The sequence below is a fragment of the Protopterus annectens genome, chromosome 11.part0, assembly GCF_019279795.1.
Source record: "Protopterus annectens isolate FY-2018-M chromosome 11.part0, PAN1.0, whole genome shotgun sequence".
Classification (NCBI taxonomy): Eukaryota; Metazoa; Chordata; order Ceratodontiformes; family Protopteridae; genus Protopterus; species Protopterus annectens.
Window position 1 is genome coordinate 922,285,932 of NC_056745.1, and position 19,579 is coordinate 922,305,510.

At 41.1% G+C, this 19,579-nt stretch overlaps 1 protein-coding gene across 1 annotated transcript in view; it reads left to right on the forward strand.

Moving 5' to 3' along the window:
- The window catches only part of LOC122815006 (F-box only protein 47-like), a 1,240,869-nt gene extending 1,222,205 nt beyond the window's left edge, over positions 1–18,664 (forward strand). The window contains exon 7 of the mRNA XM_044087259.1: positions 17,526–18,664. Within this exon, the coding sequence (XP_043943194.1) occupies positions 17,526–17,641 (116 nt within the window). The 3' untranslated portion in view covers positions 17,642–18,664. The remainder of the gene's footprint in view (positions 1–17,525) is intronic.
- The last annotated feature ends 915 nt before the right edge of the window (positions 18,665–19,579 follow it).

A 19,579-nucleotide genomic window follows, 5' to 3' on the forward strand; every position in this document is an offset into this window, starting at 1 on the left:
AAAATCTGCTCCATTGGAGCACAGAAAATGCTCCCCACCGAAGTCTGCTAGGACTTCGTCAGAGCCCCTGACTAAAATTAAAAAATTCTTGGATTCAAATGCCCAATTTTTGGATCTGAAACTGTTGGATCCTAAACCTTTGGATACAGTCATTATATCTGCTAGCACTATGGCTCTTACTTTGGATCCCAGACCCTTGGAACCAAAACTTGGCACTTCTCAGAGAGTGCATACACCAGAGTTCATCCTAGATTTAATTTCTCCTACTCTGCATTCTCCTTTTTTGCAGACTCCTAAAAAACATTTCAGGCCACAGTCCACCACACCCTCCAGGTCCTTCAGACATTTATCAAAAGCAGATGTTGATAGGATGATGCAAATCCCTCCCCAGAGGAATTGGTATTTTTGGAAGCTTTTGGTTCTGGCCCATCTATGTCTTGGGTTACCCCCCCCCCCCAATCAGATGAGTTCATTGATTTAGTTTCCCACCAGGCAAGGAAGGAGCTGGATACTGTTCAACCCATTCTAAAAAGACCTGACAAATTCTTAGCTCCTCCCAAGGATAGACCCCACTGGAGCAAAGGAGTCCAAGTAGATGCTATGGTGGTGGCAGCAGCCACTACAAAAGAGCTGACAGAACACAGATCTGTCCACCCGCAAAACAGAGTCTAGGGTGCTGGACAGATTTGGAAAGCGAATCTCTGCCTCAGCAACCTTTGCCTTAAGGTCTCTTGATTACCTGGCACATTTCACAACACTACATAGATATTTGACTAAAAAACGATCAAATTTTCTCTGAATCCATGTCTGCAAAAGATTTCAAAAGAGCATCCTCTAAACTGGCCACTCTGTTGTCACTTTCCAATGCTTCAATGAGGTTGATCTCTCACACAGCTGAAGGCACCTCACGGGCTGCCGGTTCAGGCATTGCTATAAGGAGACATGCCAGGATGTGCCTATGTGACTTTGCGGAGCCTTTTAAGATGTCCTTCATCAATGTCCCTTTTGATGACACATCCTTATTTGGTCCATCAGTTAAAGAGACACCCTCAACAACCAAGAAGGGAAGACTGTCTGCAGTGAGAATCAAGCTTTCTGCCCCTCAATAAACCTTTTCTAGGGCTCAAAGGGGCAGTAAGAAAATGTGGTTCTGCAAATCTCGGGGACCTTTCCAGGATTCATGTGGGAACAACTCCTCCAGAGGCAGAGGAGGAAGTTCCAATGGTAGACTTCATCCTAGATGCAGAGGAGGCCAGCAAAATCAGGAATTATGTGAGTCCTTTCTGGGTAAACACTTCCAGCATTACTGAAGTGCTGCCTGACTGTCCACTTCTGGAGGCAGTTGGGGAATGATTGTCCTTGGATCCAGATGCCTGGCCAGATATAACAGATGATTCCTGGGTTCTAAGAACAATATCCAGAAGTTATTCCATTCCATTTTCCAACATCCTATTTGCAAAAGGAAAAAGCTTTCTGACATTCCACCCAGTTTAAGGAAAACAGCAGTGCAAGAAATTCAAAAGCTGCTAGACAAAAGAGTCATCCAAGAAGTGCCTCCAGACCAAATAGGATTTGAAACTTACATTTCTTTTTAGTGTCCAAAAGACAAGTGACCTCAGCCCCGACCAATTCTGGATCTGAGTAAATTGAATCAGTACGTAAAAAAAGTCAAAGTTCTGAATGGTCATTGTTTAGTCCATTCTGCCATTTCTTTGCAAGGATGATTAGATGTGCTCCATAGACCTTCAAGATGTGTACTATCACATCAAAATAGACAGGTGCTCCAGAAGATATTTGCACGTTTGGCTGGGAGCCAGCCATTATCAATTCAGAGCCCTGCCCTTTGGACTCACCACAGCCCCCAGGGTGTTTACCATATGCATGTCAGTGATGGCGACTCACCTGAGACTCAAAGGATTCTGAGTGTTTCCATATCTAGACAACTGGCTCCTCACTCCCCCCCCCCCCTCCATGCATCTCCTTCAGGGGCTATTTGCTCCAGATTTGCCAGTCACTGGAGATAACAATAAGTTATGCAATCAAACGTGACACCAGTTCAGTGCCTGGAGTTTATTGGTGTACATCTGAACACAGCGATACAAAATTGCATCATTACCAACCTATTGGATAACCATGCTCCTATCTCAAATCCACCAAATTCTTTCCCATCCATCTCCTCCAGCCAGATTAGTTATTCAAGGGCTGGGATCTACGGCAGCAACCACAGTATTACTTCCCTTAGCATGTTACTATATGCATGTTCTTCAATGGACTCTAGCTGTTCAATAGTCTATCTTCAACAACCCAATTTGCAAATGCCACTCCAGTCGAATGACATTTTTCTAGGCCGACCTTTTGTTTTACCACCCCCAATGATCACAGTGACTACAGATGCCTCCCAGTTGGGGTGGGGGCATTTCTTGGTAAGGACGGTCCAAGGCACATGGTCCCCCCAAGAGACCAATTTGCATATCAATGTACTGAAGATGAGAACAGTCCTATTAGTATTGCAGGCCTTTCAAAATGCTTTTCCTCTAAGTACTATTGTGATTCAGACCAACAGTATGTCTGTTGTCTGGTATATCAACAAACAATGGGGAACCCGATCTTACCCTCTATTCAGAGAGGCCATGAGAGTGTGGCAATGGGCAAACTCTTCAAACCACTTTCTAGTTTTAATGCACTTACCAGGGAAAACAAATGTGTTAGTGGACAAATTAAGCAGGTCCATTTTGATGATGCACGAGTGGTCTCAAACAGTCTGCAGTGGAAAAGATTTTTTGCTGTTGGGGCCAACCTTGATACGGCTTCTTTGCTTCCCTCTACAACAAGTGCAGCAAGTATTTTGCCCTGCCCCCCCCCCCCCAGAAAGAGTCACAGAGAGATGCTCTAGTCCACATTTGGCCAGACTCCTGTGTGCCTATCCTCCACTTCCCTTGATTCCTAAATTTTTATAGAAAGTAACCTGGTTGAACAGCTCAGTCATCCTCATTGCTCCCTATTGGCATCGACAGGCATGGTTCCCTTCCTATGGTCTCATCTTTGTTATCCTCCATGAATGCTGAAACCCTTTCCAGATCTCCTCTCATACCCCGCTGGGATGTGCCCCACCAATATGCAGGCCCTCAAGCTAACTGCATAGTTTCTCCACGTCCAGTAATGGTCAGACAGCCCAGGCTTTCTTCTCCAGTAAGTACCATAATATTATCCTCACAGAAAGACTCTACCAGGAAGGTTTACAAGAGTACGTGCAAAGGATTCTCCCTTTGGGCATTGAACAATGATGTAGACCCTTTTTCTGCCCCAGTTTCTGCTGTCCTTGAATTTTTGACTGTTCTCTTTAAAGAAGGAGCTAGTTTTTCTATGATTAAATTGTAATTGGCTTCTATTTCTAATTTTCATATAGGGAAAGAAATTATTCATTGGCCTCTTCCAAGTTATGTAAAGCATTTCTTAAAGGCATTTTTCTCCTCAGACCACCAGTAAAGGATCCTTTACTTCCCTGGGATCTGAGAGTAGTGCAACAAGGCCTAACTCAAAAACCTTTTGAACCTTCAGCAAAAAATTATCTAATTTTTTTTCATGAAAAACAGTCTTTTTAGTAGCTATTACATCTGCAAGAAGAATTTCTGAATTCCGGGCTGTTTCATCAAAGTCTCCCTACATTGCTTTCCATAAAGACAGGGTTTCTTTAAGAACTAACCCTTTCTTTTTACCTAAGGTGGATTCTGAATCAAACATTAACCAATCCTTTCACTTACTGGTGGTCTTTCCAAATTTTTCAAATAAAAAAGAATACATGTTTCAACATCTAGATGTGCACAGACAGTTAAGTTTTTTATCTACATAGGACAAAACAGTTCAGAAAATCAGATCAGCTATTTGGTTCCTTCTCTCCAAAAGGACTGGGTTATCCAGTTTCTTAAATTACTCTACCTAAATGGATTACTAATTGCATTTTTTTGGATCTGTTCTCAGCAAGGCATTTCCCTAACTAAACCTCCCAAAGCTCATTCAGCTAGATCCATGGTTACTTCATCTGCCTTTTGGACAAGAACATTTACTGATCGTATTTGTGCAGCAGCCACATGGTCCAATGCACATATATTTGTTACTCATTACAAATTGGATCTAATATCCAGAAGTAGAGCTGCCTTTGGCTCAGCAGTACTCTGGAATATCCTTCCATGAAGGCCACCCAAGATTAACATAGCTGGGGGCTCTATCCCATGTGTTGAGGAAGAATGAAAAGGACAACATCAGATTTATAAGTTATGTACCCACTATAATTAGCATCTGTGTTGTCCATTTTTATTCTTCTTCAGCTTCACTCCCATACATCCTCCATCCTTAAATCTTCTGGAGGGACCTGTTGGATTATTATTGGAACTTATAGCTCTGGGTTTGAGCCCTTTTCTTTTAGCTATTCCTGTTTCTATCCAGTTATAGGGTCTTTATGGCAACAAACTTGATCTGAGGTATTGAGGATGTACAAGGGCATTAAAAGTAGAGGGTGGAGCTGGAGAGTTGGATCCAAAGTCTAGAGTATGCTGCCAAGTCAGATCCGAGGTTTGGTTCTGAACCCCATGTGTTGAGGAAGAATGAAAATGACAACAGGGATGTCTAGTTATATGAGTACATAACTTATAAATTATTGTGAGTACATCACTTATAAATTATTGTGAGTACATCACTGATAAATTATTGTATCCTTTGGGAAGTAATCTACCCCATGGGACTATCACATTGACAATACACCCCTAATAGTTGACCCAGTTGTTAAGGATTTATGAACTTATCTGGACAATGACCTAACTTTTGACCAACATGCGTCTACTGATGTAAGAAAGTCCTTCTATATTGTACAGCTTATAAATTGTTTCTAAGTCTAGGGATTTCATTTTCCCCCTATACTCAGCCCTTATTAGGTCAGTCATTGAATATAATGCTCTCTTTGGCATGTATCTGTCCAGATACATACAACTGGAACAGCCACAGAGATACCTTACTAAAAGGATACAAGGCTTAAACAACTTGTCTTACATGGACTAACTCAAAATCCTGTTTCTATACTCAGTATCCTACTAACTGCTAAGAGGTGACCTGTGTCTGGCATACAGGGTATCCTCTGACCCATTACTGATGGATTTACTGCATATCAGTAAGTCAGATTGCATCAGGAATACTTGATCTAGGGATTTAAAGCTTTTCTGCAACATCAACAGAATGGTATGGAGGGACAAGTATATCTCACAGCCATACCACTGCTGTGGAACAGACTCCTCGTTCACATAAAACAAATTTCATCCCGTATTCAAGCACAACTTAGACCTAGGGATAGAAAATAGAAAATGTACCCCAGGGCTGCCCATTGTACTACTAATGGATAGAGGCAGTTCCTATATGCTTTATCCCATGCATGGGTCCCCTCCAATTATCTATGGTATGAACCCAGTTATTCTCATTAGGGTAATATATAATTATTGACCACGAGATAGGTAAGGCCAGTGTGCAACCAAATGGGATAGGTTATTTTGAGCGCAAAAAAGGAAATTGGCTAGGCTTAAAATGTCTCACAAGGGTAGCTAGCCTAGAACTTACCTATGAACCTATGAATAGTGGCTACTTCTGAGAATTTCTGGAAAGGGGTGGATTGTAGATCTATTCTGGAAGCAGCTGTTTGGTCCTTTGTTCACCCATTTACCAAATATTACTAGTTAAATTTTATTTCCAGAGTCAGAGCAGGCTTTTATAAAACTCTTCTTCAGGGAATCCTTATCTCCATCTATGCTTTTTTCCTGAGATTTAGCATTTGTCCCATATTGTAATGGCTATTTTAGGAATGATCTAATGAAGAACATAGCACAGTTGCATTGTTTGCTTACCATAACAGTAGATGTTAAAATAGGTCACTGTTGGAACACTAATACCCTTCCTCCAAATCCCTTTTTAGGCTTCAGTCTCCTTGTTTTGGGCAAGAAAATTCTGAGTTTTGGCATATCTGTAGGTACCTCTAATACTAGCACATCATTTCATGCTAAGCTCAGAGGTACAATTTGTAAGGAATGAGTCTGATGCTCTGTAGACTGGCAAGATGTACAATATCCTTAGCAGGAACCATCCCAAATTGTAAAGGCTAATGCAACAGTGATGTACTTGAATATCTACCATTATTATAAATACACTACACAACTGTACTTTTTCTAACATGCTATTACTGATAAAGAAAAAAGCATTACCATGAATTGTGACTTGGCACTCAGAAATTCAGTGTATAGTTTTTCCATTAACTCTGTACCTAAAAGCATAACCTAACTGTACTTTATAACTGAATATCCAGAGTTGCTGTCCAGAAATATCACTAGAAAATGTCAAACTGTTTTGGAGATAAAAGTCTGTACTGATAGTATCAACCAAAAGGTTTATTTGACCACTAAAATATACTACCTACTATATTGCAGTATGCTCAATTTCTACTATGTCTGAATGTTTGCAACTGCAGCTCAGAGTGGCGGAAAGAAGCCCATAAGCAAAATTTGTCTTTATTGTGCTGTCATTATATCAGAAGTAAAAAAAAATCATAAATATTTCACCAAGCAAGGCAACATTTATGCTACTGTGTATATTTGTGTGCGTGTATGTTTGTGTGCGTGTATGTTTGCGTGCGTGTGTGTTTGCGTGCGTGTGTGTCTGTATGTGTGTGTGTGTGTATATATATATATATATATATATATATATATATATATATATATATATATATATATATATATATATATATATATATATATATATATATATATATATATATATATATATTTATTTATGGGTCCACTTTTTAATTTCAAAATTCCACAGTCCCGAAGTTCAGAATATCGAACCCAAAACCACGACATTGTGGAATCTCGAAATAAAAAAAAAAGAGAGAGAAAAAGAACATATAAAAAACATGGTTTTGCAGGGGGGAAGCCCTCCTGCATCCCCTACACCCTCTGCAACTTAAATATACTAATTCCAAGATCGCACTGCAGTGAAGAGAATGGTAATGTTCCCGTTCTGCACTGTATAACAATCTCCATTACTGTTCTTTTCACTGTGGAGCGATCTCAGAGTTATTTTATTTAAGTTGCAGGGGGTGTGAGGGGTGCAGGGGGGCTTGCCCCCCTGCAAAACCATGCTTTTTATGTGTTTTTTTTTTAATTTCAAGATTCCACAATCTGGAGGCTTTGGGTTCGATATTGTGAACTTTGGGATTGTGGAATTTCAAAATTAAAAAGTGGACCCATACACACACACACACACACACACATATATATATATATATATATATATATATGTATATATATACATAAACCAGGCTTGAGGCAGTGAAATGATTGAGGACAAAATGACATTAATGAGTGCATTCTGTACTTGAGAATCCTATTAGAATTAGCTGAAATTTTGTTATAGACGCCTTAACTAAAATGACACATAGTCTGTTATAGCCACCAAAACAGAGTTCCACAGGAGTTTTGTTGTCACATTCTCATATTACACTTGGATTCCAATGAGGTGTTTTTTGAATTCTGTTTAAAAGATCAGGTGATAGCAATGCCCATCATAAATGTGCATTTAAGTTCTCAGTATACTAGAAGTTAAACATCATAAATATTTCACCAGGCAAGGCAACGTTTTTGTTACTGCATGTAGGAAGGGTCCTAACACCATGTGCTGACAAAAGCAGTGTGCTCCTGTGTAAATCAGTATTAACATGAATAAAACACTTGGGAGTAGAAGAGCATACTTTAGGTTTGCACCCAACTATCTTGCTAGAATTGCCTGAAATTTTTATTTTGAACTGAATTTAGAGGAATTGAAATATGGCTGCATATATACAGCTAATAAATCAGTGCCTAAAATGATTTTAGTTTCCACAGACTGGTATTACTTACAATTTTCAGAGAAGGACAAATTTGATGTTAGTTTAAAGAATAGGGTGAAAATAATGTAAAGACCACTGCCCAGTTTTATGGCACAGAGTGATAAAATCCTGACTATGACCCAGATAATACAAATTAATTTGGTGGCTCAGTTGCTCAAACAGCCAGGCAAGGGAGGGTAGGATGGAGTGGCAAAACCCTGGATTTCCTATTCTGGGAGTGACTTATGCTCTGGTGTTGTTTTGCCACATGCACATGGAGGCTTGCGAGTGAAACAGCTGTAATGAGAAACATGAGGTTGGCTTACTAAGTTAGTAATGGCAGTCCTTATTTGTATGTGGTTAGAGCACTCATATGCAGTGCAGAATCATAGTAGGCCCTTGCATTGATGTGAGCACCCACATCAGCCAGCAAAGATTAAGGTTAGAACCTACACAGAAAAGGTCCTAAGGGTTGCATGACTGACAGCCTGCATGAGTGTCTGTTTTCCTCAATGAATAATGGACTGATTTATCACTATGGACTGATGGTTGGTAGACAGCAGGGCGTTAAAGAAAGGTTTATTTATTTTATTTATTAACACTTGTTTACTGGGAAAGTCCAACTGGGACAGAGCCCATTTTCAGTGGAGGCCCAGGGAGAAATGCTCCAGACACATGTCTTTGGAATGAAACCAGAGCACCTGTAGGGAATCCAAGTGAGTGCAGGGAGGACACGTAGACTCTGCAGAGAAGGCACCCCAGCCGAGAATTGAACTGAAGAACCTCTTGCTGTGAGGGGACAATGCTAACCACTGCACCATCCAAAAACTGCTATGTGCTCCCCATCAGGGAATCAGACCCCAGTCTCCTGCATGACATGCAGGGATACTTATTACTATACTAGCAAGGAAGATGGTCGAGATACAATTGCAGAGAATATATGTGCACTAAGTCCTTGTTACATCAGAAGTAAAAATACTGCATATTTCACCAGAAGAATTTTTTTTTTAATTTACAACATGCCATAGCTAAAAAGTGATATTGTGGAGAAAGTAAAGCAGTGGAGCCAAATAAAGCATTGTGTCACACTGACATTCCTAAGGTAAAATAAGCAATAAGCAATCTTACATGCATTTTGTAACTGAGCACCCAGTTGTTACTACCTGAAAGATTTGCAATGACATGTCACAGGGAAAATGTGATGTGGTCTTTTATATGTGGGCAGTGGTTTGTATGCCTTCACTAAAACAACCTATTATGTATTGTACTTGGCTTCTATGATGGGAGTTGTGTTCAGCTCCTGCTCCATATGTAAACATACCATTTGTCTAGAAAAGTTATTTGTTGAGTTGCATTTCACTAGAAGCAAAAACACATATATTTCACTATTTCCTTTTCATTTGTAATGTGTTATTGTTGTAGTGTCATGCTTTCAAGCAACTAAAGTGGGTCAAATCCATCCTTAGGCTGCACTGAAATTTTAAGGATAGAATAGCAGTCTTAGTTGAATTTTGCAGTGGATTACCCTGTTTTACTGCCTGAATAGTTTGACATTTCAAAGAGGCACTATCATATGGCCTTTTATACTCTGTTTCCAGTTGTATGTTTCAATATACCTTCATTGGCACAATCTGATATACTTTGTTTCCATTTGGGACATTGTGTTGAACTTTTACTTAGTATACAAAACATAGCAATGGTGTAGAGTAAATCTCTGTTTACTAAGTTTTCATTACATTAGAAGTAAAAATCATATTTTGCTAGAAAATATAGTATAATTTTGTTAGGTATGATTATATTGTATGATTTTATTAAGAATGGTTGAAATGTTTAAATGCAAAAAAGCAAACACTGGTACTAAACACATAGATCATTGTTGCAATCAAAACATCACTAAAATCAAACCTACAGAAGATTGCAAAAGAAAAATAATTTCCTTTTGCAATCTCTACACCTTTTAAAACCCTATGTTAAGTTGTCAATCTCGCCTTCATTCTTGCTGGATGGGTTCGGAGCCGATCCTCGGCTCCGACTCGGCACTTGCTAAGCTTGAGAGCTAATTTTACCAGCTCGAGGCAACCCTATATCCCATGATGCAAGGCGGAGATTACCCAGATCTCGTTTGCCGCTTCGCTAACGAGGTGCCTTTTTACCAGCTCCAGGTAAGTGAACTTATATAGACTCTTGTCTACCCCCTTTTCTAACTTTTTTCACCTAGGTATTATTTTTTGTTAGTTGTCGATTCACGTTAACCCTATTCCTGTCAGTGTTCCCTCCTTTAAGTGGATTATTCCCTTACCCCTTGTTAGGCCTTAGGCCTTCCCCTCCCTAAATTTTTTCCTGTCAGGGAATTTTTTGTGTGTGACTGTCTGTGTCCCTGTTAGTGTAAAATAAATTAATTTAATTTAATTTAATTTTGGACTGAGTGTGTTTGTGTGTCAGTGTGTTTAAGTGTTTCATCGACACAGTTATGTCGAAGGACACTAAGGTCTCAGGTTTCAAGAAGTGTGACTCGTGCTGTCAGAAGATGTCTCTGACAGACGGTCACACTTCTTGTATTTATTGCCTGGGACCTTCTCACCTGCAGGACTCTTGTGCTATCTGTCATGCTTTCAGCCCAAGAGTCATGCAGGAAAGAAAAAATAAGCTCATTTTAAGGGGCTTATTAAAACCCGAGAGCTCCCCGACTAAGTCGGCGCTGGGGAAGCCCTCGAAACCTGCTAAGCCTTCGGCTCAGGCTTCCAAGCCGTCGGCTTCAGGTTCGTCCTCTCCTGGTTCGAGATCGGCTCCGGCCAGAGCTGATCCTTCCATACCAGTGTCAGTATCGGCTCCATCCGGCGCCGATACTGTTAAGTCTAGACACTCAGTGTTGGCTCCGGTCGGAGCCGACATCTCTTCGGCTCCGATGGCTCCATTGATCTCAAAAAAGAGATCTTGATCCCCCTCTGTAGAATCCATTCATTCGGCTCCGAGATCACCTTTGCTCTCGGAGCGGAGCCATCGGAGCCGATCTTCTCGGTCATCCAGGCTATCTGATCACGACCTTGAGAGAGTGGTGAGTAGACTATTAAAGTCTCAGGCATTGGCCCAAATTCTCCATAGCCCATCTCAACAGACGGTAGCTATATCTCATCCACTGAACATTCCTCCTTCGACTCTCTTACAGAGCTCGGAGCCGGAGCTCCTCGGAACCGGTACCGTTGTGACTTCAGAGCCGATACAACCCCTTTCGGCTCCGTCGTCCTCGGCTCAGATTTCCTCCTTGAGACCTTCATTGGAGGGATCCGGGCATCTGCTCTCTCTCGTCGGCTCCGAGGGGGCGAGTGGCATCGGACCCTTGTCCGACCCCGTTCTCCCTCTCAGAGCTTCGGCGTTGGTGAGCTCGGCCCCGACATCTGCCTCGGAGCCTTCCCTCTCGGTGAGGCCTGGGGTTCCTATCTCTTCGGAGCAGGAGCCTTCTGGTCTCTCTGATGGGGGAGCCTTCGAGGTGATGAGGAGTGTACTAGCCCCTGGGCTTAGTCAACGGACAGTTCCATTGGCTCCTCCCACTACAGTGCCTGCTGACGTCTCTTCTCACTCTCTTGCTCCCAGACCCAGAGATCCAACGCCTCAGGTTTCCCCATTGGGAATATCTTCCTCTTCCGAGGCTTCTCCTGATCCGTCAGGAGAACCCCCCCGGAAGAGGACATGTAAGAGGAAACATTTAGACTCCCCTGAGTCTACTACATCAGATACTGACTTGGATGAGTCGGAGGGGTCCCCAAGGTCCTCCTCTGAGGATGTCTCATTTTCAGACATCCTTGAAATCCTTAAACAGAGGGGGAACTGGCCCTCCCTTAATCCCTCCGAGGACGAGTCAGTATACCTGGAGGCGTTTGGATCTCGACCCTCCACCTCCTGGGTGTCTCCGCCTTTTGACCCTCTCATGGAAGTAGTGGCTCGGAAGGTGTGGATGGCTCCGGATTCGGTGGAACCTAACCCCAGGAGACCTTCAAAATTTATTACAGCCCCACAAGATAGACAATACTTAACAAAAGGTGTCCCAGTTGATGCCATGGTGGTGGCTGCTGCCACCAAGAAGGAATTAGCTGATCCTTCAGTACCTGTTCATCCTCCTAATAAGGATTCTAGGACTATGGACAGGTACGGTAAGCGGATTTTTTCTTCAGCGACTTTTGCCATGAGATCGCTGAACTACCTATGCCACTTCACCCGCCTTCAAAGAGATGTTCTTAAAGAGTTGGGAGAAGTTTTACAGGATCCGTCAGCTGCTGGGTCTCAGGATAAGATTTCCTCACAGCTAGGAATCCTTAACTCCATTGCTAACTCCTCCATGCGGCTCATTTCTTATGCAGCCGATGGAGCGAGTAGAGCCGCAGGCACAGGAGTGGCTTTAAGGCGTCAGTCCTGGATGCGGCTTTGTAATTTTGCCGACCCCTTCAAGGCGTCTTTCACAAACTCCCCTTTTGATGGCTCGACCTTGTTCGGTCCTCAAGTGAAAGACACTTTGACTAGATGCGAACAAGATGGCAAGACTCTTTCTGCCGTAGGAGTCCGTTTCTCCGCCCCTTCTAGACCTTACCCCAAAGGACAGAAGGGAGGAAAAATGTGGTTCCGCAAATCTCAAGGAGTCACGCCTGACGCACGAAGTCAGTTTACCCCCATAGGCAGAGGGGGTAACAACAATAGATGCTGCCCTAGGGGCAGAGGGGGTCCGCAGAATCAGGGTAGCAGAGAGCCTCTTTCTGACAAACCCTTCCAGCATCCCTGAGATGTTGCCCGATTGTCCACCTTCGGAGGCAGTCGGGGGAAAATTATCGCTGTACCCAATAGCCTGGCTTTCCCTTTCTCAAGACAAATGGGTATAGTCAATTATATCCGAGGGTTACAAAATTCCCTTTATTCAAACCCCAATTCAACAAAAGGGAACCCTTCCAGACGTTCCACCCGGTCTAAGGGAACTAGCAGTACTAGAAATATCAAAACTGCTAGTAAAAAGAGCCATCCAGCCAGTCCCGGCAGACCAAATAGGATCCGGAATCTACCCAAGGTTCTTTTTAGTTCCAAAAAAGACAGGGGACTGGAGACCAATATTAGATCTGAGCAAACTCAACAAGTTTGTAAAGAAATCAAGATTCCAGATGGTCACGCTCCAGTCCATTCTGCCCTTTCTGGGCAAGGACAATTGGATGTGCTCAATAGATCTTCAGGATGCGTACTATCACATAAAAATTCACAGACGCTCCAGAAGATTTCTCCACTTTCGGCTAGGGACCAGTCACTTCCAATTCAGAGCCCTGCCCTTTGGACTCACTACAGCCCCCAGAGTGTTTACCAAATGCATGGCAGTGGTCACGGCTCACCTGAGATGTCAAGGATTCCAGGTGTTTCCATATCTAGACGACTGGCTCCTCACTGCCACCACCAGGCATCAGCTTCTCCAAGCCAGAAATTACACAATTCACACCTGCAGAGGGCTAGGAATTTCTATAAATTTCGAAAAATCTGCCTTGTCGCCTTGTCAATATATTACCTTTATAGGCGCAAATTTGGACACCGTTCAACTTTCTGCAAGGTTGACAGACCAAAGGATCTTGGACATTCAAAAACACGTCCAAGTGATTCTATTCACCAACAAAATTCAGGCCAGATTTGCTCTGAAAGTACTGGGTCTTATGGCGGCCGCCTTAACACTTCTTCCCCTCGCCCGCTTTTACATGCGGCTACTACAATGGATGCTATTCACTCAATGGTCTTTTCAACAACTTCCCATGCGTCACCAGATCATAGTAACCCCAACTTGCAAAAGACATCTGTCTTGGTGGGTATCGTCCCCTCAAATCCATCAAGGCAGACCATTTGTTCCTCTTGCCCCAGTTGCCACGGTTACATCGGACGCCTCCCTGATCGGGTGGGGGGGGCACTATCAGGGCAGAATGGTCCATGGCACTTGGCAACCTTTCGAGTACCATCTGCACATAAATGTTCTGGAGATGAGAGCAGTGCTTTTAACGTTGCAAGCCCTCAACGACTCTCTTCCTCAGGGAACAATTGCAGTTCAAACGGACAATATGTCCGTAGTGTGGTACATAAATAAACAGGGCGGAACCAAGTCCTATCCACTATGTCGAGAGGCTCTCAGACTTTGGCAATGGGCGATCTCCTCTCATCGGTTTCTGATAGCAACGGACATCCCCGGGAAATCCAACATCATAGCGGACAGATTGAGCAGAGCTATTCTCATGCCTCACGAGTGGTCTCTCAAACATTCAGTGACGGAAGAGATTTTTCAGAAGTGGGGACTTCCTTGCTGCGACCTTTTCGCTACACCTCAAAACAGCAAATGCCCAGACTTCTTCTCTCTCTTCCCCCTTCCAGGCCATCCCCCCAGAGATGCTCTAACCCAAGATTGGCCCCGGGAACTTCTTTACGCCTTTCCTCCTTTTCCGCTGATACCTCAGCTAATTCAGAAAGCAACCGCCTTGAGAGCCAAGTTGATTCTCATTGCCCCTTATTGGCCTCGACAGATATGGTTTCCGTTCCTACATCATTACCTCTTGGTACAGCCATGGCATCTGGACCCGGCTCCAGATCTTCTGACCCACCAGTCGGGTCAACTGCACCAATCCATACCCTCTCTCAACCTCACTGCTTGGTTGCTCCACTTCCATCCTTAGCCAGGCTTCCTATGATTTCTAATCCTGTACGGGATATCATAGTAGCTTCCCTAAAATCTTCTACCAGAAAGAGCTACACTAGTAAATGGCGACGTTTCTCTTTCTGGGCAAAAGCTAGGAACATAGACCCCTATACTGCTCCAATTCATTCGGTATTGGACTTCCTAGCTCACATTTTTAATTCAGGATCCTCTTCTTCCACAGTGAAAGTTCAACTGACAGCCATTTCAAATTTTCACATAGGCTTTTTGGACCACAACATTCACATAAACTTTGCAAGGCATTCCTTCGAGGTATCTTTTTATTGAAACCTCCAATTAGAGACCCCCCACCACAGTGGGATCTAAATTTAGTTTTAACATCCTTGATTCTTCCCCCGTTCGAACCTGCAGCTGCCTGTTCCTTGAAATTGCTTTCTTGGAAGACACTTTTTCTAGTTGCCATTACATCTGCTAGGAGAGTATCTGAGCTTCATGCTCTCTGTGTTCGTCCTCCCTATCTAATATTTCACAAAGATAGGGTATCCCTAAGAACTAATCCGTCTTTCTTACCAAAGGTGGCATCTCAGACTAACCTGAATCAGTCCATTGATCTTCCAGTATTTTTCCTGAATTATTCTGATAGAGCTGAACAAAAGTTACATTATCTCGATGTTCACCGTCAGCTGAGATACTATCTAGATAAGACAAAAATTTTTAGGAAGTCTGATCAACTTTTTCTATCTTATGCAGAGAACAGGAAAGGCCTTCCAGTTTCTAAGGTAACTTTATCTAGGTGGCTGTCTTCTTTGATCACTTACATTTATCAGCTCAGGGGCAAAGAATTGGTTTCTATCCCAAAAGCCCATTCTACCAGAGTTCTAGCTACATCTACAACTTTTCAAGCTAGACTTCCAATAGACACTATTTGTGCAGCAGCCACATGGGCCTCTCCTCATACCTTTGTCTCACATTACAAATTAGATTTGGTCTCCAGAGACAGAGCAAATTTTGGTTCCACCGTTCTCAAGAGTCTGTTCCAATGAGCCACCCAGGAAAGAGGTGCTAGGACGCTGTCCCATCCAGCAAGAATGAAGGCGAGATTGACAACTTAACATTTAGAAGTTATGTACCTACCATAACGTTCCATGTTAGTTGTCTTCTCTCGCCTTCTTTCTTGCGTCCCGCCCTCCTTCCCCCTAGCCTGGTCAGACCGAGAAGATTATTCATCCCCTATTAAGAGGTTTTTACCTTTTTCTACCTGTTCAACTCCTAGTTTCGCTAGGTTATGTAGATCCTTTCTACAGGTTTATGATGTTATTTAGTATTTTATTTCTTCCTCCTAAGTTGGAAGAAAATACTACTATTTCTTTAGCTACCAAACGAGATCTGAGTAATCTCCGCCTTGCATCATGGGATTTAGGGTTGCTTCGAGCTGGTAAAATTAGCTCTCGAGCTTAGCAAGTACCGAGTCGGAGCCGAGGATCGGCTTCGAACCCATCCAGCAAGAAAGAAGGCGAGAGAAGACAACTAACATGGAACGTTATGGTAGGTACATAACTTCTAATTATAACACAATCCCAAATGCACCTAAATAATAGCACTGTTAAGGAAAGGCTTTTTTTGTTAGGTGTAGGGTTATGCATTACACTAGCCCTAACCCTAACTCTCCCCAACCCTAACCCTACACTTTGTTTTGACACATGGAAACATACTTGAGATTTTGTATGCTTTTCATAAATGCTATTAGGTTGAAGATTACGTATTACCTGGACTGTCCAGAGGGTCTTTCTTAAAAATGTCATAAGACTATCCCAAGCAGTAGAGAAATGTTGATATAGGTAATTAGGTTCAAACTCAGGGCAGAATTACCCTTGAAATTCACAAACTGCAATATTTGCATACTGGTCAGTTGAAAACAAAAGTGAAATGCTCAACTCTCTGCTGCTTAAAAATGCTGCTAAAATCATAACTATATAATGTTGTGACTTCAGGCCCACAAAGAACATGTAGTTCTGTATGAAACTGATTTTTTTAATTATTTTTGTATGTTCAAGTATAAAAAATGTAAAAAGTATTTTCTTTTGTGGAATTCAAGATGCAGCTGTTCCTCTGCCTTGGATGGTCAGAGTCCAGTATAAGGGACATGCATATGGGACATGAATCCCATCTTAAAAAAATGCAGAGATATTTTCATGTCTTCTTTCTGCCTTATGCTTCCTCCTTCTACTCAACAGATGTATTTCTGCCATTATTACTTTAGTCCCCCTCCAATATATAGGAACACGCAGTACTAGCAAAGACTTTCTTCAGTTTAGATGACAAATAAGTAACTCTTAGCTCTGAATTTTGTAGAACATTTGATTGTGTTATGATATGACCACACAGTCCCTTGTTCTACAAGTTCTGTTAAGCACTTTAATATTAACCTCTTCTCCCCCTCCTAGGCACACCCTCCTCCCATCTAAGTAATCCCTCTAATAAGGTTAACAAACTCTACTGTATATTCATATCTGATGAATCAATCTGTGTGTAAATATGTAAATAATCTGTACTCTGTAAACGTTAGGTGGATATAACACTAATGTTTTGCATTCTTTTCTTTTATATTTAGTATTGTACTGTTACCATTTTATTTCTTTATACTGTCTGTATTGCAGCTTTTCTCCTTGGGTCTCCACTGAAAACGGGCCAAAAGCCCAGCTGGACCAACCCAGTTAACAAATGTCAATAAATAAAAATAAATAAAGCAGTCTGTTTATTTGGTTTGTATTACAGAATTGTGAGTCAAAGAAGTTATCTGTAACAATTATGTTGGACTGAGTGTCCTGAATAACAAGTTACTGATGTATCAGAATATTTATATTTAAACTATGCATGTTTCATGGTTATTGGATCAAGAAAATAAACAAAATAATTTTTTTTTTATTTAGTGATTTGTAATTTTCATGCATTTTCTTTAAATTGTAGGTGGAAGAGAGGAGGATGACAGTGGGTTCCTAAATCTGTACCACTTAGTAAATGCACAGGCTAATTTTCATAAAGAAATCCTCTTTCTGATGATGAATCATAGTATGCCTAACTGAAACTGCAAGCTGTAGAAGATATTCTATTAACCAATAATTGCTTTCGAACTGGATGATCCTAGTTACTTGCCAGTATCACCACTTTGTCCTGCCCATAAGGTATTATCAGATTCTGACTGCCAAGCAAGCTTCCTTACATCAAGTGCATCAAGTACTTTATACACAGGATAAACTTTTAACCACACTGAAGCTGTCAGGTATGCTGGGACGGGTAGACTAAGGTAGTGTATTTTAATGACAGTTAAAAATATCAACACATAGGCACACAGTGACTAATCAGATAAGAGAAAGTTCATAAAAAAAGAAAATTGTACATCTTGCTCAGTGGCAGACATGAGTGAAACTGTCTATCCATAAGTACCTCCCAAGACCATAAACTGGAACATTAATAATTTTAAACTGCTGTTATTGTCAGCAGTATTTGTTATTAGCATTACAACAATAATGCAGATGCTGGAGCTTTGCAGTAGTATATCTTTCTCTGATGTAAGTATGTGTTAAAAGACAGAGCTGATTTTGATTTCACTGACATTCCTGGATTTATAACTTGAGAATGTATATTTTACATAGGATGGTTCTTCAGAGTACAATATTATTGTTTCTTCATTAACTTTTGTTTAGGAAGACTTGCTGGCCAGTCTGATTATTGGCCTATCATTCTGATTTTTTTACATTTATACTAATCAGAAACCCATTTTTGTCATGATTTGCCAGTTTCAAAATGAATATGAATAGCTGTAGTTCTATGTGATACTGTCACGAATGATGCATGTAGCTCTAGGTATCATCTTGTCAGTAGTTTTCGAGCAACACCTAACAAAATGCACTTTGGGGTGTCGCTATGTTTCAGTTTTGTAGTTGCACTGCTGGTTATTATTCATTTCAAACAGAGCATGTTGAGGTGGTAACCTGTGGAACTGTTATTTATACAATATTTATTGAATTTTTACTCTGCAGTTGTATAGACTAATATATTTAAATACTGGGTTGTTGCATATGATTACATTTTAGATCACTGGTTTATTTTAGAGAATATACTATAAAATAAGTATTCCTTTATTTTTAATAATGTTTAGCATTTTATGCTGCAGTTATTTAAAATGTTTAAATTATTACTACCATTATTTCTGTTGCTAATAAAATATTTTATAAAACAGAAGTATTTTTATTTTTCATTGCCTGAAAATAACATCCTAAAGACAGTGTTCTCACTTATTAGCTCCTTTCTTTTTTCTGTCTAACTTACTGGTTCTTTTCTGTAGAAAACAGGAACTGTATGTTAATTTTTAGCTATCCTTCTTTGTGGTTAATGTGTTGGTTCACTTATTTTATTTATGTATGTATGTATTTATTTTCAGTCAGTGCATTCCAGTGTTTATCTATAAGCATTTTACATAGCAGAATAAAACCTGAATGAAAATGAATCCATTATATGAACTATATTTACCTGCTTGTGAAGGACTGGTAAGATCTACAACTTGCAAGCATGTAAATAAATAAATCAAATTTATATTAAAGTTTGTTGATGATTTATTTATTAAGTTAACTTGCTGTTCTCCACTTTACTGACAACATGTTGCATACCATTCTGATGGGACATTACTTAAAGTGTAAGTAATATGTACTATGGTTAGCATTATAGTAAATAGGGAGAACAGTGGAGCTGATGTCTTTTTCATCCATTCCTCAAATGATAAGTCTCAGACCCGACCTTGGATCTGGCCTCGGTTACATTGTTAGACTTTAGGGTCTGTAGCGCGAGCTGCTCCCCTTATCCATAATCCTCTCCTCTCCTTAGTTACCCCAATTTCATTTGCTGCTTCAGCATTTAGACATGGTCACCATTAGCTCAAGCAGGTCATGGGTTAGATAAGTACATTTTTACTCATCTTAGTCTCTCATTTTTTTCTATCTTCATTCCTCCCCATTTTGTCTATA